Source organism: Coregonus lavaretus (genome assembly GCF_964263955.1).
Source record: "Coregonus lavaretus genome assembly, chromosome: 8".
Classification (NCBI taxonomy): Eukaryota; Metazoa; Chordata; class Actinopteri; order Salmoniformes; family Salmonidae; genus Coregonus; species Coregonus lavaretus.
The window spans coordinates 59876687-59896332 of record NC_139995.1 but is presented as its reverse complement, the minus strand read 5'-3'; the positions used below and the strand labels follow the sequence as shown (position 1 = coordinate 59896332).

The window sequence follows — 19646 nt, the reverse complement described above, 5'->3', positions numbered from 1 at the left end:
TCATTACGGAAGTCGTTTACCGTTTTAAGAACCAAACGGAAGCAAACAGAGTAAAATGAGCAAACGTTTAACTAACCTAACAGCTCTTTTCTTCCTGTCTTAACAATGACAGCTGTTAGTTAGACGCCTAACTAAAATGCAATGTATCGCTTATGGGGCCTTTTGCTAAATAGTCTGTGACGGTTGATGGTTGTTTGTGGAATGTGAGCTGGTTGGAGTCTTCCTGTCGTTGTCATGGTTGAGTCTTTGACAATAAGCACGGCCAAAGCACTGGCAGACAAATTGCCACATCTTGATGATACCATTGTGTTGGGTGAGGTCAGGGTGAAGTGATAACTTAAGGTAGCCTACAGCTAACTAGATAATATGGATTCGAACCAGGGCCGTCATGCACCCCAAAAATCTGAGGAGCCACAAAGTACTTGAGGATGGCTGGGTACTTCGGGTTTATTGGCAATGAGGCCCTTTTCTCTACTTTCCCAAAGTCAGATGAACTCGTGGATACCATTTTTATTTAGCATTTTTCAAAGACCAACCTAGAGCCATAATCATTACGCTTAATTCAATGTAAAAAATAATAATATATATACATATTTTTCTGCTTATTTTATATGCTGACGAGACCGCTTGCTCGCATGGGCATATTTATTTTTGTCCAGACACGATCAGGACACGCCAGTTGAAATATAAAAACGAACTCTGAACCAACTATATTAATTTGGGGACAGGTCGAAAAGCATTAAACATGTATGGCTTGCTGTTGCTATCTAATTTGTATAAACATTGGGTTGTTATTTTACGAAATGCACAAGGTCCTCTACCCTGACAATTAATCCACAGATAAAAGGGTAAATCGAGTTATTTCTAGTAATCGCTTCTTCTTTGGATTTTATATTGGGGTTGGCAACCAACTTTAAGGTGCATCACCACCACCAACTGGACTGGAGTGTGGACCTCAGTTCATCTTTCAATCACCCACGTCGGTAGATGCTCCTAAAACCCAATGAGGAGACGGGAGAGGCGGGACTTGCAGGGCCTCAAGCATCACAAATAGAACCAAGTTCTATATTAGCGCCTGGCTACACAGATGCTAGTTGATGCGCGCGAGCAGTGTGGGTGCAATGATTGAATAACATGTATGTGTACATTTTATTTTGCAACGCGAGGGGTGTGGTCTGCATGTTAAGTGTACCTCTTGTGCAGAGGAGGCTGGTGGGATGAGCTATAGGAGGACAGGTTCATTGCAATGGCTGGAATGGAACGGTATCAAACATGGAAACCACGTTTGACACCTTTCCGGTTATTCCATTCTAGCCATTACGAGCATGTCCTCCTATAACACCTCCCACCAGCCTCCTCTGCTCGTGAGCTGTCTCAATCTTTTAGAAACTATGCTTCTCTGCTAAAAATCTGGGTAAAAGATTGAAAGGAATGTGAGTCTTATTCAGTACATCTAGTTATTGCTTGCTTATCTAGAGTCTACCAACCTTGCCACTCTAACTTGATTGATTGGAAAACTATCTGGGCTAGCTAAAGGCAACTTCATAAAACTGCTAGGTGGCTAGTATTATTTCAGATTTTTTTTTTTTTTACAGGACAAATCTGAGGAGGCAGTTGCCCCTTATGAGCAGGTGCCCCCTCTGATGTGAATTGAATGTAAAAAAATAAAAATAAAAAAAGACTTAATTATACACTCAGGTGTAGTTGTTTTGAACTGGGATGTACCACCGTTTGCTGCCAGCCTGAATGTATCACCTTTAGCACATTGAACAGTAATGTTTATGTGAATGGTATATAGCTGAAGCTCAGTGGCGTTTAAGTGGCCTGCAGTGGATTATCCTGGTGAGGTTTAAGCCAGACCTTTGGACCCTTTGCTTGTGTTATTCCAGCCACCGTACTACCGTGTCACAACTGTCAGACCTTTAGGTGTGTCCCAAACAGCACCCTATTGTCTATGTAGTGCACTACTTTTGATCAGGGCCTATAGGGTAGTGGTCAGAAGTAGTGCGCTGTTAAGGGAATAGGGTGCCATTTGAGATGTAGCCACAGTACCACCCCACTCAGGCCTATAGTGTTAGCCTTCAGCCGTAGTGAATGATTTGGGGAACCTATTATTCAAATAAAGAGTATCGGAGTAGAAGTGCTGATCTGGGATCAGGTCTCCATGTAATCTGATTCGTTATGATCTGAAAGGCAACACTGATCTTAGATTAGCACACCTGCTCTGTGAAATATGTCCCTGGTTAACTAAATATGCAGTGAAACATACGCGTTTATCGTCATAGAACATTGCGACCTGGAGTGAGACATCGTTCGAGGCGGATGAAGGTTGCTTACCGCTGTGTCCTCTCCCATAGAAATACAACTATCAGAACAGTCTTGCCATGTTCTGAGGGGCTTTACCCCTTCTGGTATTTCTTGTTCTGTGTCATCTCCTTTTATCCCTGACTGCTGTGCTGTGGAGGTAACTTTATCACGGAGGAATCACATGAGTCGGGCATGACAAGCAGACTACAGCAAGTTCATCTCAGTTAGCCATGCCTCACATAAGGCAGGGAAAGTTAGCCTGGATCCTAACGCAATCCTTCCGTTTCGAAGTTTGATGAAAAGTGAAAAATATTCATTATAATTTCATTATGGATCCAGGCAAGGAGAAAGTAGGCCTTAGTTATCAATAAACATTTCTAATAGTCATCTTTTTCATATTTTTTTCATCTAGAAAAGTAGGCCTTCAGTTCAGTAAACCTTTGTCCCCAGGGGGGAAATTTTATTGAAACACTGACTAGATCAAGATTGTGACTCCACAGATTTGTTGGATGCATTTGCTGTTTGTTTTGGTTGTGTTTCAGATTATTTTGTGCCCATTAGGAATTCATGGTAAATAATATATTGTGTCATTTTGGAGTCACTTTTATTGTAAATAGGAATAGAATATCTTTCTAAACACTTCTACATTAATGTGGATGCTACCATGGTTACAGATAATCCTGAATTAATCGTGAATAATGATGAGTGAGAAAGACGCACAAATATCATACCTCCCCAAAAATGCTAACCTCCCCTGTTATTGTAATGGTGAGAGGTTAGCATGTCTTGGGGGTATGATATAAAATGCTAACCTCCCCTGTTATTGTAATGGTGAGAGGTTAGCATGTCTTGGGGGTATGATATAAAATGCTAACCTCCCCTGTTATTGTAACGGTGAGAGGTTAGCATGTCTTGGGGGTATGATATAAAATGCTAACCTCCCCTGTTATTGTAATGGCGAGAGGTTAGCATGTCTTGGGGGTATGATATAAAATGCTAACTTCCCCTGTTATTGTAATGGTGAGAGGTTATCATGTCTTGGGGGTATGATATAAAATGCTAACCTCCCCTGTTATTGTAATGGCGAGAGGTTAGCATGTCTTGGGGATATGATATAAAATGCTAACCTCCCCTGTTATTGTAATGGCGAGAGGTTAGCATGTCTTGGGGGTATGATATAAAATGCTAACCTCCCCTGTTATTGTAATGGTGAGAGGTTAGCATGTCTTGGGGGTATGATATAAAATGCTAACCTCCCCTGTTATTGTAATGGCGAGAGGTTAGCATGTCTTGGGGGTATGATATAAAATGCTAACCTCCCCTGTTATTGTAATGGCGAGAGGTTAGCATGTCTTGGGGGTATGATATAAAATGCTAACCTCCCCTGTTATTGTAATGGCGAGAGGTTAGCATGTCTTGGGGGTATGATATAAAATGCTAACCTCCCCTGTTATTGTAATGGCGAGAGGTTAGCATGTCTTGGGGGTATGAAATAAAATGCTAACCTCCCCTGTTATTGTAATGGTGAGAGGTTAGCATGTCTTGGGGGTATGATATAAAATGCTAACCTCCCCTGTTATTGTAATGGTGAGAGGTTAGCATGTCTTGGGGGTATGATATTTGTGCTGGCGTACAGAGCCTAAAAACAACACGTTTGTCACTGTCCCAGCACTGTTGGAGCTCACTGTGTATATAATATAGTGGAATCATATTGTATTTTTTTAATTTCTTGTCCAGGAATACATCATCCGAGTACAGAGGGGTGTGACTACAGAAAACAGTTGGCAGGTAAATAAGAATCTATTTTTAGCCTACTTAAACCTCAACCTTACCTCAACGAGACTTTTTGTTCTTCAACACAACACATTTTCATGTTGTGTACTGTAAATAAGATTATAAATCTATTTTTACCTTTTTGACTGAGCTCTCTCAACCTCAAGAAAGAAGCCTTTGGTTGTTGTTTCCCCCCAATACAACAAGTTTCTTATTGTTGCAGGTCATAAAGCGATACAGTGACTTTGATATGCTGAATAGCAGTTTGTTGGTAAGTGCAGCTTGACTTTCACCGGTACAAAAAGGTCACAAGTATCTTTTCCCGCACCACATCTTTCTGTCTGCGTTCCAAATGTCCCCCAATTCCCTACATAGCTCACTGCTTTTGACCAGAACCCTATGAGAATAGGGTGCCATTTGGGATGCAGTCTTTGTGTTTTTATGAACATACTGACTAATCTTTTTTGGTCATTACTAATTGTTGAGAAGCCATTGTTAAGAGGAAGCTGAGGTTTCTGCTGAGGTTTTACTAGCTCATTTCCTGACGGTTATTCATTCAATGAACTCTACATTCCTATGTGTGAACTCGATCTCTCTCTTTCTCTCTGTCTCTCTTTAACTCTCTCTCTTTCTCTCTCTCTCTCTCTCTTTATCTCTCTCTCTCTCTCTCTCTCTCTCTCTCTCTCTCTCTCGCTCTCGCTCATTCTATCGTTCTCTTTCTCTCTCTCCCTCTCGCTACCCCCCCCCCCCCCCCCCCCAGGTCTCTGGCGTCAGCTTACCTCTACCACCTAAGAAGTTGCTAGGTAACATGGACAGGGAGTTCATAGCAGAGAGACAGAGAGGACTACAGGTCTACCTAGACTTTATTACCCAGCATCACATCCTAGCCACCTGCCAACTGGTCAAGAAGTTCCTCGACACCAACAACTACTCTGCCAACTACACAGGTGTGTGACCTCTTAGGGTTGAGGTTGTGGGGTGTGACGCAGGGTTTCTGTTAGGAAAATATGGCGCCGGATGTTTGACCGGCAGCATTTTTTAAATTTACCGGACATTTGAGAAATGTACCAGACCCATTTGCATTGGGTGCGTAACCTGATTAGGGTGTCCACCCACGGTGCTCAGAATGACAGAAATCACATTTAGATTATTGTCGTTCGTATTAACAGAACATGCTAGTCGAAGATGCAACGATGTGCGCGTCCTTCTTACCGAATTCTGACGCGCACTTTGAAGATGTTAGAATAACTGGTCACATTTACTTTTCCTCAGCCAACAAGACGAGTAACGAACAGCAAAAATCACTAGTCTGTCAGTCTGCTCTCCCCCATCGTAGAAAGGTCGACTAGGATTGTGCCTTTGGCTACTGGACAACGAAAGAAAGTTGATATAAAATAATTGGCTCCACGGATATGGTCTGATTTTGGCCTTTGATATGAAATAATTGGCTCCACGGATATGGTCTGATTTTGGCCTTTGATATGAAATAATTGGCTCCACGGATATGGTCTGATTTTGGCCTGCCTTCGGTTGCCTACGTTTGCTGTTAAAGATGCAGTAGCTGCTCTCTCGCTGTCTGACAGATTTTCCGCTCCAAGGCTCCCTATCTGTATGCGTGTGATAAATAAGATACATAACGAATATACTGTAGACACGCACCAATTTAATTCCATTAAATTATGCAAATTAACCTATAGACCAATAAGCCTGACCGGTCGACTGGTACTCCATCAGTCAAGAGGCTAAAAACATTATTTCACAATGGGATTTCACTATTTTTATTTATTGGCTTTTCTATTTTGTTATCGGCCAAAAGACGGCTATTACCAGCTAACGGAAACCCTGGTGTGAGAGCGCCTCTAAAAGAGTCAAATATATTCATATTTCAAACTACTATTATCCCATATATATATATTTTTTTGTTAGTATTTTTTGTTGTTGATAAATTGGCTAATAGTTGTTTTTCTGTATGGTTGTTAAACTGAGCCCCATCTCTTCTTCTCTACAGAAATCGCCTTACAGCAGGTGTCCATGTTCTTCAGGTCAGATCCCAAGTGGGAGGTGGTGGAGCCTTTGAAAGACATCGGTAAGTTTATTTATTTATTTTATTTAACCTTTATTTAACTAGGCAAGTCAGTTAAGAACAAATTCTTATTTACAATGACGGCCTACCAAAATGTAAAAGGCCTATAGGACAAATATAGGACAAAACACACATCACGACAAGAGACACCACAACACTACATAAAGAGAGACACTACATAAAGAGAGACACCACAACACTACATAAAGAGAGACACCACAACACTACATAAAGAGACACCACAACACTACATAAAGAGAGACACCACAACACTACATAAAGAGAGACACCACAACACTACATAAAGAGACACCACAACACTACATAAAGAGAGACACCACAACACTACATAAAGAGAGACACCACAACACTACATAAAGAGAGACGCCACAACACTACATAAAGAGAGACACCACAACACTACATAAAGAGACACCACAACACTACATAAAGAGACACCACAACACTACATAAAGAGACACCACAACACTACATAAAGAGAGACACCACAACACTACATAAAGAGAGACACCACAACACTACATAAAGAGAGACACCACAACACTACATAAAGAGAGACACCACAACACTACATAAAGAGACACCACAACACTACATAAAGAGAGACACCACAACACTACATAAAGAGAGACACCACAACACTACATAAAGAGAGACACCACAACACTACATAAAGAGAGACACCACAACACTACATAAAGAGAGACACCACAACACTACATAAAGAGAGACACCACAACACTACATAAAGAGAGACACCACAACACTACATAAAGAGAGACACCACAACACTACATAAAGAGAGACGCCACAACACTACATAAAGATAGACGCCACAACACTACATAAAGAGAGACAACACTACATAAAGAGAGACACCACAACACTACATAAAGAGAGACCTAAGACAACCACACAGCATGGCAGCAACACATGACAACACAGCATGGTAGCAACACAACATGACAACAACACGGTAGCAACACAACATGGCAGCAGCACAACATGGTAGCAGCACAACATGGTACAAACATTCCTGGGCACAGACAACAGCACAAAGGGCAAGAAGGTAGAGACAACAATACATCAGGCGAAGCAGCCACAACTGGCAGTAAGAGTGTCCATGATTGAGTCTTTGAATGAAGAGATGGAGATAAAACTGTCCAGTGTGAGTGTTTTTTGCAGCTCGTTCCAGTCTAGCTGCAGAGAACTGAAAATAGGAGATTTGGGGACATTTAACAGAATGTGACTGGCAGAACGGGTGTTGTATGTGGAGGATGAGGGCTGCAGTAGGTATCTCAGATAGGGGGGAGTGAGGCCTAACAGGGTTTTATAAATAAGCATCAACCAGTGGGTCTTGCGACGGGTATACAGAGATGGCCAGTTTACAGAGGAGTATAGAGTGCAGTGATGTGTCCTATAAGGAGCATTGGTGGCAAATCTGATGGCCGAATGGTAAAGAACATCTAGCCACTCGAGAGCACCCTTACCTGCCGATCTATAAATTACGTCTCCGTAATCTAGCATGGGTAGGATGGTCATCTGAATCAGGGTTAGTTTGGCAGCTGGGATGGAAGAGGAGCGATTACGATAGAGGAAACCAAGTCTAGATGTAACCTTAGCCTGCAGCTTTGATATGTGCTGAGAGAAGGACAGTGTACCGTCTAGCCGTACTCCCAAGTACTTGTATGAGGTGACTACCTAAAGTTCTAACCCCTCAGAGGTAGTAATCACACCGGTGGGGAGAGGGGCATTCTTCTTACCAAACCACATTACCTTTGTTTTAGAGGTGTTCAGAACAAGGTTTAGGGCAGAGAAAGCTTGTTGGACACTAAACAAGCTTTGTTGTAGAGCGTTTAACACAAAATCCGGGGCGGGGCCAGTTGAGTATAAGACTGTATCATCTGCATATAAATGGATGAGAGAGCTTCCTACTGCCTGAGCTATGTTGTTGATGTAAATTGAGAAGAGCGTGGGGCCTAGGATGGAGCCTTGGGGTACTCCCTTGGTGACAGGCAGTGGCTGAGACAGCTGATGTTATGACATTTTACATTTTAGTCATTTAGCAGACGCTCTTATCCAGAGCGACTTACAGTTAGTGAGTGCATACATTTTTCATACTGCCCCCCCCCCCCCCCCACAGTTAGTGAGTGCTTTTAAAGCTCAGATAGCCTTGAAGTGCTTTTGTAAATAAAGTGAATTGATTTCATAATTAGGTGGGCTAAATTGATTGGTTAAATGCACCATCTCTATTTGACCATGAACTTACCATTGTGACTCAGATAAAACCTGACATGTTAAGTGGACTGTTAATCAGGAAACTGTGATATTAAAATGGACTTGTTTTATAACCTTTCAGGCTGGAGGATACGGAAGAAATATTTCTTAATCAAAAACAAAGATCAACCCAAGGAACGACAAGTGTTGAGTTGGGTGAGTCTACTGTTTACTATTGCTATTGGTACTTTTTAATAAATGATTTTAGAACTTAATTGTTATCTTGTATCTACTTTACAAGTACAGAGAGGTCGAATCAAAAATTGTTTTATACTGTAGGTGCAGCTTGTCTTGGGCCAGGCGCCGACTGGTTTTGACTTGCTGGCGACAGTCTTGTTGTTTTGGTATCTGCATTTTATAGTTCTAAACTAATTATATTGTGTTGTTATCACCTGAAGGTATTTGGCTGGTAAAGTATGTGTTAAGTTTATGTGGTTTTGTTGCTGCACAGGTTGATTTGGGTCCAGATAAATTCCTGTCAGACAAAGATCTTCAGTCGACCATGAAGCTCCTACCCAGCCAGTCTGTACGTATAATCTTTGAAAATAGATTTCTAGTAGCAGATTTCTTCTGCCCACTGTCGGTATGTATGTAACATCTAGCTCCTACCAATGCTGTCTGTGTGAATATTCTCTGAAAAGAGGCCTCACAGCACACTACCTGCCCCCTGACTGCCGGAATCAATTACCTGCCCCCTGACTGCCGGAATCAATTACCTGCCCCCTGACTGCCGGAATCAATTACCTGCCCCCTGACTGCCGGAATCAATTACCTGCCCCCTGACTGCCGGAATCAATTACCTGCCCCCTGACTGCCGGAATCAATTACCTGCCCCCTGACTGCCGGAATCAACTACCTTACCCCTGACTGCCGGAATCAATTACCTTCCCCCTGACTGCCGGAATCAATTACCTGCCCCCTGACTGCCGGAATCAATTACCTGCCCCCTGACTGCCGGAATCAACTACCTGCCCCCTGACTGCCGGAATCAATTACCTGCCCCCTGACTGCCGGAATCAACTACCTGCCCCCTGACTGCCGGAATCAACTACCTGCCCCCTGACTGCCGGAATCAATTACCTGCCCCCTGACTGCCGGAATCAATGACCTGCCCCCTGACTGCCGGAATCAACTACCTGCCCCCTGACTGCCGGAATCAATTACCTGCCCCCTGACTGCCGGAATCAACTACCTGCTCCCTGACTGCCGGAATCAACTACCTGCCCCCTGACTGCCGGAATCAATTACCTGCCCCCTGACTGCCGGAATCAACTACCTGCCCCCTGACTGCCGGAATCAATGACCTGCCCCCTGACTGCCGGAATCAACTACCTGCCCCCTGACTGCCAGAATCAATTACCTGCCCCCTGACTGCCGGAATCAACTACCTGCCCCCTGACTGCCGGAATCAACTACCTGCCCCCTGACTGCCGGAATCAACTACCTGCCCCCTGACTGCCGGAATCAATTACCTGCCCCCTGACTGCCGGAATCAATTACCTGCCCCCTGACTGCCGGAATCAACTACCTGCCCCCTGACTGCCGGAATCAACTACCTGCCCCCTGACTGCCGGAATCAACTACCTGCCCCCTGACTGCCGGAATCAACTACCTGCCCCCTGACTGCCGGAATGAGCTGGTCTGATGCATTCCTTATTTAGAGACAATCCTGTTGCCCAGATTTAATCTGCTGCCCCACAGGAATGTAACCATCATAGTCTGCTAACCACAATACTGCATCTGCGTTCCAGACACAGGCTGTATCCCAAATAGCACCCTATTCCCTTTATAGTGCACTACTTTAGACCAGGACCCAGAGAGTTGCCTTAGTACCTCATCTATGTGTTGTCTATTGATTATCTTTGCTGCTTTACATGTATTCTGCACTGAGGAATAGCGGCTAGTCAGCATTTCACTGTACCGTTTACGCCCGCTGTGACAAATATACTTTGATTTGTCTATCTCTATTTACTAAACAAATAGTTAAATTTACTGTATAGGCCTGTATCTGTTGTTGTGGACAATACTGGGCTGGTATCACAAAATCAACCAGACTATGATCAGATGGTGATCAGATGATGATGATGATCAGATTCATATTGTAAAGGGCATTTCCAGGTGAAACAAAAAGGAGAACAATCGTTGATAAAGTCAATCAAAAATCGATCTGGTTTAATTCAAGTTGCAACAAGGAGACAGTATCCAGCATCGGCATAGAAGTCGTCTACCAGGCCTTCCTAGAGAAGGTCCTGATATCCACTATCAGGAACAACTGTTCTGTCAACAAGGTACCAAGCCTTCCTAGAGAAGGCCCTGATAACCACTATCAGGAACAACTGTTCTGTCAACAAGGTACCAGGCCTTCCTAGAGAAGGCCCTGATAACCACTATCAGGAACAACTGTTCTGTCAACAAGGTACCAAGCCTTCCTAGAGAAGGCCCTGATATCCACTATCAGGAACAACTGTTCTGTCAACAAGGTACCAGGCCTTCCTAGAGAAGGCCCTGATAACCACTATCAGGAACAACTGTTCTGTCAACAAGGTACCAGGCCTTCCTAGAGAAGGCCCTGATATCCACTATCAGGAACAACTGTTCTGTCAACAAGGTACCAAGCCTTCCTAGAGAAGGCCCTGATATCCACTATCAGGAACAACTGTTCTGTCAACAAGGTACCAAGCCTTCCTAGAGAAGGCCCTGATAACCACTATCAGGAACAACTGTTCTGTCAACAAGGTACCAGGCCTTCCTAGAGAAGGCCCTGATATCCACTATCAGGAACAACTTCTGTCAACAAGGTACCAAGCCTTCCTAGAGAAGGCCCTGATAACCACTATCAGGAACAACTGTTCTGTCAACAAGGTACCAGGCCTTCCTAGAGAAGGCCCTGATATCCACTATCAGGAACAACTGTTCTGTCAACAAGGTACCAGGCCTTCCTAGAGAAGGCCCTGATAACCACTATCAGGAACAACTGTTCTGTCAACAAGGTACCAGACCTTCCTAGAGAAGGCCCTGATAACCACTATCAGGAACGACTGTTCTGTCAACAAGGTAGCAAGCCTTCCTAGAGAAGGCCCTGATAACCACTATCAGGAACAACTGTTCTGTCAACAAGGTACCAGACCTTCCTAGAGAAGGCCCTGATAACCACTATCAGGGACAACTGTTCTGTCAACAAGGTACCAAGCCTTCCTAGAGAAGGCCCTGATAACCACTATCAGGAACAACTGTTCTGTCAACAAGGTACCAGGCCTTCCTAGAGAAGGCCCTGATAACCACTATCAGGAACAACTGTTCTGTCAACAAGGTACCAGGCCTTCCTAGAGAAGGTCCTGATAACCACTATCAGGAACAACTGTTCTGTCAACAAGGTACCAGGCCTTCCTAGAGAAGGCCCTGATAACCACTATCAGGAACAACTGTTCTGTCAACAAGGTACCAGGCCTTCCTAGAGAAGGTCCTGATATCCACTATCAGGAACAACTGTTCTGTCAACAAGGTACCAGGCCTTCCTAGAGAAGGCCCTGATAACCACTATCAGGAACAACTGTTCTGTCAACAAGGTACCAGACCTTCCTAGAGAAGGCCCTGATAACCACTATCAGGAACAACTGTTCTGTCAACAAGGTACCAGGCCTTCCTAGAGAAGGCCCTGATATCCACTATCAGGAACAACTGTTCTGTCAACAAGGTACCAGGCCTTCCTAGAGAAGGCCCTGATAACCACTATCAGGAACAACTGTTCTGTCAACAAGGTACCAGACCTTCCTAGAGAAGGCCCTGATAACCACTATCAGGAACAACTGTTCTGTCAACAAGGTACCAAGCCTTCCTAGAGAAGGCCCTGATAACCACTATCAGGAACAACTGTTCTGTCAACAAGGTACCAGACCTTCCTAGAGAAGGCCCTGCTAACCACTATCAGGGACAACTGTTCTGTCAACAAGGTACCAAGCCTTCCTAGAGAAGGCCCTGATAACCACTATCAGGAACAACTGTTCTGTCAACAAGGTACCAGGCCTTCCTAGAGAAGGCCCTGATAACCACTATCAGGAACAACTGTTCTGTCAACAAGGTACCAGACCTTCCTAGAGAAGGCCCTGATAACCACTATCAGGAACAACTGTTCTGTCAACAAGGTACCAAGCCTTCCTAGAGAAGGCCCTGATAACCACTATCAGGAACAACTGTTCTGTCAACAAGGTACCAGACCTTCCTAGAGAAGGCCCTGATAACCACTATCAGGGACAACTGTTCTGTCAACAAGGTACCAAGCCTTCCTAGAGAAGGCCCTGATAACCACTATCAGGAACAACTGTTCTGTCAACAAGGTACCAGGCCTTCCTAGAGAAGGCCCTGATATCCACTATCAGGAACAACTGTTCTGTCAACAAGGTACCAGGCCTTCCTAGAGAAGGCCCTGATAACCACTATCAGGAACAACTGTTCTGTCAACAAGGTACCAGACCTTCCTAGAGAAGGCCCTGATAACCACTATCAGGAACGACTGTTCTGTCAACAAGGTAGCAAGCCTTCCTAGAGAAGGCCCTGATAACCACTATCAGGAACAACTGTTCTGTCAACAAGGTACCAGACCTTCCTAGAGAAGGCCCTGATAACCACTATCAGGGACAACTGTTCTGTCAACAAGGTACCAAGCCTTCCTAGAGAAGGCCCTGATAACCACTATCAGGAACAACTGTTCTGTCAACAAGGTACCAGGCCTTCCTAGAGAAGGTCCTGATATCCACTATCAGGAACAACTGTTCTGTCAACAAGGTACCAGGCCTTCCTAGAGAAGGTCCTGATAACCACTATCAGGAACAACTGTTCTGTCAACAAGGTACCAGGCCTTCCTAGAGAAGGCCCTGATAACCACTATCAGGAACAACTGTTCTGTCAACAAGGTACCAGGCCTTCCTAGAGAAGGTCCTGATATCCACTATCAGGAACAACTGTTCTGTCAACAAGGTACCAGGCCTTCCTAGAGAAGGCCCTGATAACCACTATCAGGAACAACTGTTCTGTCAACAAGGTACCAGACCTTCCTAGAGAAGGCCCTGATAACCACTATCAGGAACAACTGTTCTGTCAACAAGGTACCAGGCCTTCCTAGAGAAGGCCCTGATATCCACTATCAGGAACAACTGTTCTGTCAACAAGGTACCAGGCCTTCCTAGAGAAGGCCCTGATAACCACTATCAGGAACAACTGTTCTGTCAACAAGGTACCAGACCTTCCTAGAGAAGGCCCTGATAACCACTATCAGGAACAACTGTTCTGTCAACAAGGTACCAAGCCTTCCTAGAGAAGGCCCTGATAACCACTATCAGGAACAACTGTTCTGTCAACAAGGTACCAGACCTTCCTAGAGAAGGCCCTGCTAACCACTATCAGGGACAACTGTTCTGTCAACAAGGTACCAAGCCTTCCTAGAGAAGGCCCTGATAACCACTATCAGGAACAACTGTTCTGTCAACAAGGTACCAGGCCTTCCTAGAGAAGGCCCTGATAACCACTATCAGGAACAACTGTTCTGTCAACAAGGTACCAGACCTTCCTAGAGAAGGCCCTGATAACCACTATCAGGAACAACTGTTCTGTCAACAAGGTACCAAGCCTTCCTAGAGAAGGCCCTGATAACCACTATCAGGAACAACTGTTCTGTCAACAAGGTACCAGACCTTCCTAGAGAAGGCCCTGATAACCACTATCAGGGACAACTGTTCTGTCAACAAGGTACCAAGCCTTCCTAGAGAAGGCCCTGATAACCACTATCAGGAACAACTGTTCTGTCAACAAGGTACCAGGCCTTCCTAGAGAAGGCCCTGATATCCACTATCAGGAACAACTGTTCTGTCAACAAGGTACCAGGCCTTCCTAGAGAAGGCCCTGATAACCACTATCAGGAACAACTGTTCTGTCAACAAGGTACCAGACCTTCCTAGAGAAGGCCCTGATAACCACTATCAGGAACAACTGTTCTGTCAACAAGGTACCAAGCCTTCCTAGAGAAGGCCCTGATAACCACTATCAGGAACAACTGTTCTGTCAACAAGGTACCAGACCTTCCTAGAGAAGGCCCTGATAACCACTATCAGGGACAACTGTTCTGTCAACAAGGTACCAAGCCTTCCTAGAGAAGGCCCTGATAACCACTATCAGGAACAACTGTTCTGTCAACAAGGTACCAGGCCTTCCTAGAGAAGGTCCTGATATCCACTATCAGGAACAACTGTTCTGTCAACAAGGTACCAGGCCTTCCTAGAGAAGGTCCTGATATCCACTATCAGGAACAACTGTTCTGTCAACAAGGTACCAAGCCTTCCTAGAGAAGGCCCTGATATCCACTATCAGGAACAACTGTTCTGTCAACAAGGTACCAGGCCTTCCTAGAGAAGGTCCTGATAACCACTATCAGGGACAACTGTTCTGTCAACAAGGTACCAAGCCTTCCTAGAGAAGGCCCTGATAACCACTATCAGGAACAACTGTTCTGTCAACAAGGTACCAGGCCTTCCTAGAGAAGGTCCTGATAACCACTATCAGGAACAACTGTTCTGTCAACAAGGTACCAGGCCTTCCTAGAGAAGGCCCTGATAACCACTATCAGGAACAACTGTTCTGTCAACAAGGTACCAGGCCTTCCTAGAGAAGGCCCTGATAACCACTATCAGGAACAACTGTTCTGTCAACAAGGTACCAGGCCTTCCTAGAGAAGGCCCTGATAACCACTATCAGGAACAACTGTTCTGTCAACAAGGTACCAAGCCTTCCTAGAGAAGGCCCTGATATCCACTATCAGGAACAACTGTTCTGTCAACAAGGTACCAGGCCTTCCTAGAGAAGGCCCTGATAACCACTATCAGGAACAACTGTTCTGTCAACAAGGTACCAGGCCTTCCTAGAGAAGGCCCTGATAACCACTATCAGGAACAACTGTTCTGTCAACAAGGTACCAAGCCTTCCTAGAGAAGGCCCTGATAACCACTACCAGGAACAACTGTTCGGTCAACAAGGTACCAAGCCTTCCTAGAGAAGGCCCTGATAACCACTATCAGGAACAACTGTTCTGTCAACAAGGTACCAAGCCTTCCTAGAGAAGGCCCTGATATCCACTATCAGGAACAACTGTTCGGTCAACAAGGTACCAAGCCTTCCTAGAGAAGGCCCTGATAACCACTATCAGGAACAACTGTTCTGTCAACAAGGTACCAAGCCTTCCTAGAGAAGGCCCTGATAACCACTATCAGGAACAACTGTTCTGTCAACAAGGTACCAGGCCTTCCTAGAGAAGGCCCTGATAACCACTATCAGGAACAACTGTTCTGTCAACAAGGTACCAGGCCTTCCTAGAGAAGTCCCTGATAACCACCATCAGGGACAACTGTTCTGTCAACAAGGTACCAAGCCTTCCTAGAGAAGGCCCTGATAACCACTATCAGGAACAACTGTTCTGTCAACAAGGTACCAAGCCTTCCTAGAGAAGGCCCTGATAACCACTATCAGGAACAACTGTTCTGTCAACAAGGTACCAGGCCTTCCTAGAGAAGGCCCTGATAACCACCATCAGGAACAACTGTTCTGTCAACAAGGTACCAGGCCTTCCTAGAGAAGTCCCTGATAACCACCATCAGGGACAACTGTTCTGTCAACAAGGTACCAGGCCTTCCTAGAGAAGGCCCTGATAACCACCATCAGGAACAACTGTTCTGTCAACAAGGTACCAGGCCTTCCTAGAGAAGGCCCTGATAACCACTATCAGGAACAACTGTTCTATCAACAAGGTACCAGGCCTTCCTAGAGAAGGCCCTGATAACCACTATCAGGAACAACTGTTCTGTCAACAAGGTACCAGGCCTTCCTAGAGAAGGTCCTGATATCCACTATCAGGAACAACTGTTCTGTCAACAAGGTACCAGACCTTCCTAGAGAAGGCCCTGATAACCACTATCAGGAACAACTGTTCTGTCAACAAGGTACCAAGCCTTCCTAGAGAAGGCCCTGATAACCACTATCAGGAACAACTGTTCTGTCAACAAGGTACCAGGCCTTCCTAGAGAAGGCCCTGATAACCACTATCAGGAACAACTGTTCTGTCAACAAGGTACCAGGCCTTCCTAGAGAAGGCCCTGATAACCACTATCAGGAACAACTGTTCTGTCAACAAGGTACCAGGCCTTCCTAGAGAAGGCCCTGATAACCACTATCAGGAACAACTGTTCTGTCAACAAGGTACCAAGCCTTCCTAGAGAAGGCCCTGATATCCACTATCAGGAACAACTGTTCTGTCAACAAGGTACCAAGCCTTCCTAGAGAAGGCCCTGATAACCACTATCAGGAACAACTGTTCTGTCAACAAGGTACCAAGCCTTCCTAGAGAAGGCCCTGATATCCACTATCAGGAACAACTGTTCTGTCAACAAGGTACCAAGCCTTCCTAGAGAAGGCCCTGATAACCACTATCAGGAACAACTGTTCTGTCAACAAGGTACCAAGCCTTCCTAGAGAAGGCCCTGATATCCACTATCAGGAACAACTGTTCTGTCAACAAGGTACCAGGCCTTCCTAGAGAAGGCCCTGATATCCACTATCAGGAACAACTGTTCTGTCAACAAGTTACCAAGCCTTCCTAGAGAAGGCCCTGATATCCACTATCAGGAACAACTGTTCTGTCAACAAGGTACCAGGCCTTCCTAGAGAAGGCCCTGATATCCACTATCAGGAACAACTGTTCTGTCAACAAGGTACCAGGCCTTCCTAGAGAAGGCCCTGATATCCACTATCAGGAACAACTGTTCTGTCAACAAGGTACCAGGCCTTCCTAGAGAAGGCCCTGATAACCACTATCAGGAACAACTGTTCTGTCAACAAGGTACCAGGCCTTCCTAGAGAAGTCCCTGATAACCACCATCAGGGACAACTGTTCTGTCAACAAGGTACCAAGCCTTCCTAGAGAAGGCCCTGATAACCACTATCAGGAACAACTGTTCTGTCAACAAGGTACCAAGCCTTCCTAGAGAAGGCCCTGATAACCACTATCAGGAACAACTGTTCTGTCAACAAGGTACCAGGCCTTCCTAGAGAAGGCCCTGATAACCACCATCAGGAACAACTGTTCTGTCAACAAGGTACCAGGCCTTCCTAGAGAAGTCCCTGATAACCACCATCAGGGACAACTGTTCTGTCAACAAGGTACCAGGCCTTCCTAGAGAAGGCCCTGATAACCACCATCAGGAACAACTGTTCTGTCAACAAGGTACCAGGCCTTCCTAGAGAAGGCCCTGATAACCACTATCAGGAACAACTGTTCTATCAACAAGGTACCAGGCCTTCCTAGAGAAGGCCCTGATAACCACTATCAGGAACAACTGTTCTGTCAACAAGGTACCAGGCCTTCCTAGAGAAGGTCCTGATATCCACTATCAGGAACAACTGTTCTGTCAACAAGGTACCAGACCTTCCTAGAGAAGGCCCTGATAACCACTATCAGGAACAACTGTTCTGTCAACAAGGTACCAGGCCTTCCTAGAGAAGGCCCTGATAACCACTATCAGGAACAACTGTTCTGTCAACAAGGTACCAGGCCTTCCTAGAGAAGGCCCTGATAACCACTATCAGGAACAACTGTTCTGTCAACAAGGTACCAGGCCTTCCTAGAGAAGGCCCTGATAACCACTATCAGGAACAACTGTTCTGTCAACAAGGTACCAAGCCTTCCTAGAGAAGGCCCTGATATCCACTATCAGGAACAACTGTTCTGTCAACAAGGTACCAAGCCTTCCTAGAGAAGGCCCTGATATCCACTATCAGGAACAACTGTTCTGTCAACAAGGTACCAAGCCTTCCTAGAGAAGGCCCTGATATCCACTATCAGGAACAACTGTTCTGTCAACAAGGTACCAAGCCTTCCTAGAGAAGGCCCTGATAACCACTATCAGGAACAACTGTTCTGTCAACAAGGTACCAAGCCTTCCTAGAGAAGGCCCTGATATCCACTATCAGGAACAACTGTTCTGTCAACAAGGTACCAGGCCTTCCTAGAGAAGGCCCTGATATCCACTATCAGGAACAACTGTTCTGTCAACAAGTTACCAAGCCTTCCTAGAGAAGGCCCTGATATCCACTATCAGGAACAACTGTTCTGTCAACAAGGTACCAGGCCTTCCTAGAGAAGGCCCTGATATCCACTATCAGGAACAACTGTTCTGTCAACAAGGTACCAGGCCTTCCTAGAGAAGGCCCTGATATCCACTATCAGGAACAACTGTTCTGTCAACAAGGTACCAGGCCTTCCTAGAGAAGGCCCTGATATCCACTATCAGGAACAACTGTTCTGTCAACAAGGTACCAAGCCTTCCTAGAGAAGGCCCTGATAACCACTATCAGGAACAACTGTTCTGTCAACAAGGTACCAGGCCTTCCTAGAGAAGGCCCTGATAACCACTATCAGGAACAACTGTTCTGTCAACAAGGTACCAGGCCTTCCTAGAGAAGTCCCTGATAACCACCATCAGGGACAACTGTTCTGTCAACAAGGTACCAAGCCTTCCTAGAGAAGGCCCTGATAACCACTATCAGGAACAACTGTTCTGTCAACAAGGTACCAAGCCTTCCTAGAGAAGGCCCTGATAACCACTATCAGGAACAACTGTTCTGTCAACAAGGTACCAGGCCTTCCTAGAGAAGGCCCTGATAACCACCATCAGGAACAACTGTTCTGTCAACAAGGTACCAGGCCTTCCTAGAGAAGTCCCTGATAACCACCATCAGGGACAACTGTTCTGTCAACAAGGTACCAGGCCTTCCTAGAGAAGGCCCTGATAACCACCATCAGGAACAACTGTTCTGTCAACAAGGTACCAGGCCTTCCTAGAGAAGGCCCTGATAACCACTATCAGGAACAACTGTTCTATCAACAAGGTACCAGGCCTTCCTAGAGAAGGCCCTGATAACCACTATCAGGAACAACTGTTCTGTCAACAAGGTACCAGGCCTTCCTAGAGAAGGTCCTGATATCCACTATCAGGAACAACTGTTCTGTCAACAAGGTACCAGACCTTCCTAGAGAAGGCCCTGATAACCACTATCAGGAACAACTGTTCTGTCAACAAGGTACCAGGCCTTCCTAGAGAAGGCCCTGATAACCACTATCAGGAACAACTGTTCTGTCAACAAGGTA

At 45.3% G+C, this 19646-nt stretch overlaps 1 protein-coding gene across 1 annotated transcript in view; it reads left to right on the top strand.

Moving 5' to 3' along the window:
* pxk (PX domain containing serine/threonine kinase) overlaps positions 1-19646 on the top strand; it is a 57135-nt gene that overhangs the window by 535 nt on the left and 36954 nt on the right. Inside the window, exons 2-7 of the mRNA XM_084167398.1 lie at positions 4045-4095; positions 4304-4351; positions 4841-5027; positions 6089-6166; positions 8544-8617; positions 8913-8987. Of these exons, the coding sequence (XP_084023524.1) occupies positions 4045-4095; positions 4304-4351; positions 4841-5027; positions 6089-6166; positions 8544-8617; positions 8913-8987 (513 nt within the window). The remainder of the gene's footprint in view (positions 1-4044; positions 4096-4303; positions 4352-4840; positions 5028-6088; positions 6167-8543; positions 8618-8912; positions 8988-19646) is intronic.